The following is a 7,839-nucleotide window of genomic DNA, read 5'->3' as shown; positions in this document are numbered from 1 at the left end:
ATCATCCTGAAAATTGAGATGATATATCATAACAATAATAGTCCTAATCAGCAGTTTTTTTCATAAGCAATCGATCACTGACTTGTAACGTTCTTCTGGCCCCAAAACCATTTGTGTTATCCCTCAACCGGGGTCGATAATCAGTTGTTGTTGTTGTTGTTGTTGTTGTTGTTGTTGTTCTTATTAATCTATCGTTGCCCTATTGTGGGAATCTGAAAAAGGACACTGTTTAAAAAATTTCAGACTTTCAATACCAGAATAATATCAGGACAAATTGGTAAATTTATTGGGAGTTAGTAGTTGGTGGACTAAAAAAAAGTCAACTTTCTGGCTCAACTCCCGAAATACCTGCCAGAATGTTACTTGAGTGCTCATTTCATATACTGTACCGCCGTTGTATTTGAACATATATATTCAACAAAAAATTTCAAAAAGAGGACATTTAGGCGTCCTCCGATGACACTTTCAAAAATGTCAAAAAAGAGGACAAATCCTCTTAAAAGAGGACGGATGGTAACCCTAATTAATCTCTATTGAGCACGACCGATTATATTCGCCGATATTGATCTGTTGAATATTGATCTATGTCTCATAACTTACAGTTGTCAAGATGCATCCTTTCTAGTTTATTTCGTGTCCGAACATAATAGACACTTACGTGACCTTTGACACGAACCAATCAGGTTGCAGCGGGATGTAAACAAAGAACAAGGCCGGGCAAGCTTACTATGAGCTCTTATGGAAAAGGGTTGAAAAATAAAGGTTTTTAGCAAAATGACATTCAATTGGGGATTTCTGGCTTTGATGAAGACCAATAACGTAGATCTAGTGTTATTTGCAGTTTTATAAGCTAGAATAAACCTGAATGGTGCTAAGTACGCATCAACATGGTGTGTTCAAATGCATGGGTTTTCGACAAATTTTCGAATGAAGCAAGCATTGTTGTTTCTTGTCATTCATATACTATAGCATTGCAGTATTGCAAATTTTGACGATTTCCAAGCCTCAGGTCTCAACCAAGATTTTTAAGCATATGTTTTGTTCAGAAATATATGTTACAAACATATAGCTGCATACCCACATATTACAATTTTTGTACATATTTCATTGAAAGTTATGGAGATTCTACCGGATTTTTTTGATTTGAGTGGTACAAAATTTTCTTCCAACACCGCGGAAAAAGCTACAAAATATTTCATGGAGCGCTACGTACACAACTTAGAGATAAAGATTGAGGATACCATCCACTCTTATTGCGGAAGTAATATTCTAGTGAGCGGGAGATGTTATCGCAGTATGCGGAAAAGTGAGATACCACACTCAATGGAAATAAAAGTTTTCAGAAAAACCATTGTTGATTCGTCTTGCACGTGTAAAGCAGGGTAAGTATGGACACAAACGTTTCTTCAGAGACTTGCAATAGATATTTTTATCATGATCATGATTTATTTTCAGACTAGGTTGTGATATATGTTCTCATGCATATGCATTAATCAAGACAGTCCAGTACCTGAAGCTACAGGGACTGAAAGACATACCGAGTGATTTGTCGTGCACAAGCATGCCACAATCATGGAATGTTCCACGTGGGGAAAAAATTCAGCCAGCATCAGTGAGCTCGATCGTGATTGCCAAGCCATCTCTTGATCGTACTCACAACCCCTCAATTCCATCTGCCTCAAGGTATATTTTGGTACATTTGAAGCCTTCAGCCTTACAACACTCCACTAAACATTTATAATCCTAGAACATCTGCACCTGGCAAACTGTTCGTTCAACAGATTGGGCAACTAAAAGAACTTCAAGGAACACCACTGGAATATATCGTGGATAGAGATGTACCATTGGTACCCACTGACCACGGCATCGCGCAATTAGGATCAGTAGCATGCTATCAGGTGATGAAATTTTTTATTTATGATCTTTACAATGAAACTGGAACTTGGAGTATTGCAGAATAAGTACTGTCATTTAATTTAGTTTTTAATCAGTTTATCTTGAAATAGAGTGAGCAAGGCACAGATAGTCCATATTTTGTTAAGTTGATACACAATGCTGCAAGGTATGACACTGGTCAAAATTCGGTACTCCTTGATTCTTCCAATCAACCGTTCAATATGAATTCGGTGTCTCGCAATTTTTCTTGTTGTTGAACAGTCGGGGCCTGGCATTTGACGGTTTGCAGAAGCACGTGGAGGAATATTTAAATTCAGATTTAATTTCTTGATGTCAGACTCAATTGTGAATCCCTTGTCTGCCATAATAGCATCTCCCGGAGCAACATACCCCAAGTCCATCATTTTCTTCAATTGTCTGTAGAGTCCGCATTGCTCAGTAATATTTTTATCTGAGATGCTGCCTGTGAAGAGTTCACCGACAAAAGTTACTGCACCACTCGGGTCACAACCCACCAAGCCTTTCAAAGTTGTATGTGATTTATAGTCCGAATAGAATTGTGATTGCAGTCGCAATGAGCTTGGGGTTTGAGTCTTCAGTTCGGTACAGTCAATAATCATTATAGTTTGTGGAAATTCACGAATGAATTCTGACGGTGCATTTTTGAGAACCACATCTCTATGTGGCCAAATGGAAATTTTAATTAAGCAGCTATACATGTGGTTCACCCACTGGTTAAAGATTATGCTCACAGCATTAATAGATATTTGAAATCTGTAGGATAAGTCCAGCAATTGTAAATTTCTCCTCAGTCTTGCCAATGTTAATAGCAGATGGTCTGCACTACCATGCAGGGATAACTCAAAGCGATTATCCGGATACTTCACATTACCATCACAGGTCAAAAGTTTGTGCAGTGCCGAGAAAGAATTTGGATGTAGTCCAGTATAAAATTTCATGAGTTTTTCTGAATCTTTCGACATCATGATGCTCTGATAACCGAATTTCACTAACAATAGTTCGTTTGTTAATTTATGATTTTCCTGTAGCAGTTTTCTGTTCTCGGCTTCCAGAATTTGTATTCTTGCAGTCTTCTCACCCATTTCATCTTTCAGGCAACGAATCTGTGCAGCTTCATATAAGATGTCCATCGAGCCTGTAGAAAACATATTCTTATTTTACAGAGCAATGCCACTGTGCAGGCACCTATCAGGGCACACTCATCCGACTCATGCAACGTGTCACCACTACCAATAGCATCAAACATCCGCCTGCCTACCGAATATAATCTTCTCAAGCAGTTTCAATCCATCACACACTCTCAAGCAACAGCACTGGAACGGAATACTAGGAGGCAAACATTAAGCCGATTGTGGCACAAAGAAAGGAAGCTTCGTGTGACTGCATCTCAGTTTGGACTTATTTTGAGACGCAGAAGTGTTCCATCTAAACTATTTCTTGATTCAATATTTAAACCTCGCAAAGTTTTTGCTGCATCAATTAAGTATGGTCAGGCCAATGAACGAAAAGCTCGGCAACAGTACTGCAGATTGAACACTGTCCACACTCATGACTGTGGCTTGGTAGTCAATCCTGAATTCCCATTTTTGGGTGCCACTCCTGATGGAACAGTATGTGATGGTGATGAATTTGGAATTCTGGAAATCAAGTGTCCATATTCTGCTAGGGAAATGTCAATTGAGGAAGCTGTAGTCAAAATGAAAATTGACTGGCTTACTAAATCCTCCACGACTGGCTACTGTCTTCGACCTGGCAGTGTATATTCTTACCAAATCCAAGGTCAAATTTTGGTCACTGGCGCGCCATGGTGCGACCTTGTTGTTTACACTAAAGTTGACTTGGAAGTAATCAGAATATTCCCAGATATTCCTGTAATTCATAACATGCTATCCCGCCTATGCTACTTCTACAAAGAACATTGTCAGCCATACCTGCGCAACAATCTTTAACTATATACTTGTATATTGTTTTGCATATTGCACAGATAAACTGAAAACTTCTGACTTTCTACAATGTTATTAGTTGTGTAAGCATTAGCATGATTTTCCTTCTAGTATAACTAGATTTATTACTCTCAATGGGAACAGTGGTTCTAAATCTGTGAGTAATAACCTTTAAAACCATTTATTACTAGGGCAAGTTTTTGCAACTTTTTTGCAGCTTCTGACAGCTTTCTAGATACTCAGAATCTAGGTACAATGACGTCGTAAGCTGTTTGGAGGGACTTTATAATGCAACTTTTTGCAAATTTTCTCTATTTTCCTACCAATTTTTACTGCAACTTTTATCAAATATTGCGTCAAAATGTAAAGGAGTGATTTAAAAACTTGGCATAAACTATTTCTAGTACCAAAGAGCTATATGATAGGTCAGCTGCATCTCACTATGTTAACTTTGACACAATGGCTTGCAAGCAAGAAGTTCAACTACCCCTCCCAAGCACGACCGTGTCCGAACACTATGTAAATAGATCGCTTTAGTAATTATGTCGGTCAGCTCTGAGATAAATAATTTCCCATTTCACGGCGAGACCGCCGAAAATTACATTTTCACTGGGTCACCTTATTCAGGCTATTGATTTTGTTAAAGTCGCCAAGGAATAGTTTTTCTGCTACGCCTTGAGTCAAGTTTGCAGACCTAGGGGGGTTGGGTATCGCTATGTTGTTTGGCATTTTTTGGGGAAAATTATTCCCGCATTGCGTAATTTTCTTTCTGAGGTGTACCGGGAAAAAATATAATATTTGGCGGTCTCGCCAGAATGTCCGTGAAATGGCAAAGTAACAAATTCTACAGCTCTGCACAAACTAAGTTATACAGCAGAACCTTTGTAGTATCTCTAACCCTACTAATTCAACAAAAATCATAAATGCAACTTTTTACTGCAACTTTTCTTAAAATTAAGTGCAACTTTCTCTCGATTTTAGTGCAACAAAAACTTGCCCTATTTATTACATATGTAAAGTTACATTTCAGGGGGTATTTAGATAATTGTTTCTCGATTGCATTCCAACAATACGTTGATAGCTACTGATATAGCTCTAATTCCACAGTTACTTGGCTGACTAGGGTGATACTCTGAATGAGCCATCTCAACCGTCTCCGCTGCTCTCTCATGTACTTCGTTAGCCTCGTGCTCATCAGGCTTATCTTGGTTCTTGCACATAAGGCTTGTACTGCTGAAAACGGATGGTAAAAAGTAATAACATTGTATCACAAATAGACTTACTGCGTTTTGCTAAGAATATAACACCTATAATCAGAGGTGGTCAAAGTAGTCAAGAAAGCTACTCAAGTAGAAGTAGCGACGAAAAAATCTACTCAAGTATGAGTAGAAGTACTTCTTCCATATGCCATCTAAAACTACTTGACGTAGAAGTAGAATTGACTGACTTTAAATCTACTCATGTAAGTAAGTAGTTTTGAAAATAGTCGTAATTCGTTCACATTGACTGTGAAGCTGCAAATGGAGCTATGCGGAAAAGGCAGACAGCTTGATTCGTATTGATGCATCCCAGGTGACTGGAACCATTAGCAATCCGGTACCTAAATTATAATCCCTGATACTTGTGAAAACATATTTGTCACTCCATTACTACTGTGCGCGAAGTGCAACAAATTTTCTCAGCTTTACTTGACTTTTACGAATATTAAATGTTGTTACTCCGTGAAAACAGTCCCGAAATTCCTAAGGCTATCTTTCGTATATTGAGGGATTAAACTACTTCTACTTGACAAACTGAAAATAGCGTAGAGTAAGTAAGTATATTACGAAGTAGAAGAAGAGACAATCAGATCTACTTGAGTAAGTACCAGAAGTAGAGGAAAACTACTTGATTACTTTCAAAAAGTAGAAGTACTTCGTTACTGACCTCCTCTGCCTATAATGCAACATGCTATTTTGGGGACATATAACCCTACTCTCCTCAATCACCTGTCCCCCGCTTTACGTCTCTTCCTTGAACGAATTTCCTTACCATCATGTGGGATTGGATAAGGATACTGCTCCGACGGACCGATCTGATTGTGGAAATGCTAGGGGAAGGGAAACTAGAACAATAAACCAAACATTGGTATAGATTTTTGGATAATGTACCTTGGAACACAAGTATGTGCTTTTGCTGATCAAATCAGGATTCAGCTGATTATGAGGACGTCCACAGGCCTTTATCCAGATCTTGCATTCTTCCATGCGTGTTTTAGGCTTTGGAAAGGGTATGAAGTGTACATCAGGATCACGGTCGGTGTAGCGACTATCACTGTTACAGCGGCCATAAGAGCAGTGTTTATGCGGCATTTATCCAAATAAACTTATTAAACGAGCTATAACAAAAAGAGATTGAGGATTTTAATCGGAAACGGATCATGTTACCAATCATATATTATGTAGGCCTATATGATATTTAATGATACGGTACCGGTATAGGTAGCCAATAGGATTTTATAAATACTTCGAGCCCGCATAGAGAAAAACACAACCTATTCTAACTACACCCACCACTTACATATGTTATTCAGTACCGCAATCCAATATATATAGCATACGAATAACAAGAAAAACAATGTTTGCTTCATACGAAAAGTTGTTAAAAATCCATGCATTTGGACGGACCATGCTGAAGCGTATTGCCACCATTCGTGTTTATTCTAGTTTAGAACACTGCAAATACATACTAGCTCTACGTTATTGCTCTTCATCAAAGCCAGTTATCCCCCATTCAACGTCATTTTGCTTAAAACCTTCATTTTTTAACCCTTTTCCATAAGAGCCCATAGTAAGCTTGCCCGGCCTTGTTCTTTGTTTACATCCCGCTGCAACCTGATTGGTTTGTGTCAAAGGTCACGTAAGTGTCTATTGCTGTCAATCTGTCCGTATAGATTCTCCGAAGTTAAGGAAATGCGCCCAGAGCTAGATTAGGGTTACGATATTTCTGTGGGTCATATGCCAGAGGTTCTTTAGCGCCTACTAGCGGGTTTTAAAATAAGGTATGGATACATTGTCTTGCAATAGGACGTCACACTATCGAATATTTGCTTATCGACTGTATACATGAGTGGAACATATACGCCATCTCTAATCTGAGATCTGGCGATTGCTGTATTGTAGCCTCATTTGGTATTTAACAGATTTCTTCACAGGCCGGATGAAATCATCTGGGGGGACCGGGTAGCCTAGGCTACTGCCCGCTGGTCGGGTATTTGACAGCCCTGCTATAATGATAGGTTGGTGCATTTATGAGGCTGTGTGTTGTAACCAGGGCAGAAACAACAGAAAAACACTGATCTTGGCCCACCATAGAATAATCGATGCAACTTCTGGGGGCTTACTCTATGCATATGGTTTCCAGCTGCGTCTGGTTGTTAAATTATATTAATTAATTAATTTTGTCAGTTATATTGGTTCTTTCATCTAATAATATAAAACTTTGATCACTTCTCCACCCAGGTGTTCGAAGTAAGCGGTATAGAGCTGATGGAGGACGATAACTTCGAAACTGCAGGGAGTGTAATTCTACAATCTACGTAGGTAAGTCATGTCACGTGAGAGTGAGCCAGGTTACGCACGACAGACTGTAGCGTGTTTGTCAAGTATCGTTACCTAACAAACGAAACTACTCAGACAGACGTTGATACCTTCTCCCCCAAACGAAATCTCTTGTCATAGGTCAACAATTCTAGTTATAATTTCATCACTATCCTTTATGCATACGATTCGCACAAACTCGTCCAAATTGCAACGAGCTAAGTCCGGTTTATATTACGAGATTCACCCGTTTATTACCAATTTCATCATTTCCAAACACCACAAGACAGCGATACAATGAAGAGATGGGAATGTGTCGAAATGAATTTGAGTAGTCTTTGAATCAGACACCCACCTGAGCCTAGCTAGAAGAGGAATAGGAAATGGCGAACGCGAGACAT

At 38.9% G+C, this 7,839-nt stretch overlaps 2 protein-coding genes across 2 annotated transcripts; one reads left to right on the top strand and one right to left on the bottom strand.

The window, feature by feature from the left end:
• The first annotated feature begins 1,561 nt into the window (after window positions 1-1,561).
• On the top strand, window positions 1,562-4,210 carry LOC145446597 (uncharacterized). The gene is made up of 3 exons (XM_080324944.1): window positions 1,562-1,683; window positions 1,748-1,898; window positions 3,081-4,210. Exons 1-3 carry the CDS (start codon window positions 1,562-1,564, stop codon window positions 3,864-3,866), a joined length of 1,059 nt encoding a protein of 352 aa, XP_080181070.1. The 3' UTR covers window positions 3,867-4,210.
• Window positions 4,211-4,897: 687 nt separating this feature from the next.
• LOC145446596 (uncharacterized) lies at window positions 4,898-6,684 on the bottom strand. Its single transcript, XM_080324943.1, has 3 exons — window positions 6,011-6,684; window positions 5,849-5,949; window positions 4,898-5,093 (listed from the first exon to the last, which is right to left on the bottom strand). Exons 1-3 carry the CDS (start codon window positions 6,209-6,211, stop codon window positions 4,898-4,900), a joined length of 498 nt encoding a protein of 165 aa, XP_080181069.1. The 5' UTR covers window positions 6,212-6,684.
• Window positions 6,685-7,839: the final 1,155 nt, after the last annotated feature.

This window comes from Botryllus schlosseri, chromosome 9 (genome assembly GCF_051294905.1).
Source record: "Botryllus schlosseri isolate E-star chromosome 9, Bs_hap1, whole genome shotgun sequence".
NCBI lineage: Eukaryota > Metazoa > Chordata > Ascidiacea > Stolidobranchia > Styelidae > Botryllus > Botryllus schlosseri.
This window is presented reverse-complemented; position numbering and strand designations above follow the sequence as displayed.

Excerpts from the sequence above, each read along its gene's own strand:
- LOC145446597 (XM_080324944.1), top strand. The coding sequence starts at position 1,562 with ATGCCACAATCATGGAATGTTCCACGTGGGGAAAAAATTCAGCCAGCA. Across the intron at positions 1,684-1,747 it reads TCAATTCCATCTGCCTCAAG|AACATCTGCACCTGGCAAAC; the intron begins GTATATTTTGGT and ends TTATAATCCTAG. Across the intron at positions 1,899-3,080 it reads GATCAGTAGCATGCTATCAG|AGCAATGCCACTGTGCAGGC; the intron begins GTGATGAAATTT and ends CTTATTTTACAG.
- LOC145446596 (XM_080324943.1), bottom strand. The coding sequence starts at position 6,211 with ATGCCGCATAAACACTGCTCTTATGGCCGCTGTAACAGTGATAGTCGC. Across the intron at positions 5,950-6,010 it reads GCACATACTTGTGTTCCAAG|CATTTCCACAATCAGATCGG; the intron begins GTACATTATCCA and ends CCCTTCCCCTAG. Across the intron at positions 5,094-5,848 it reads AGACGTAAAGCGGGGGACAG|CAGTACAAGCCTTATGTGCA; the intron begins GTGATTGAGGAG and ends ATCCGTTTTCAG.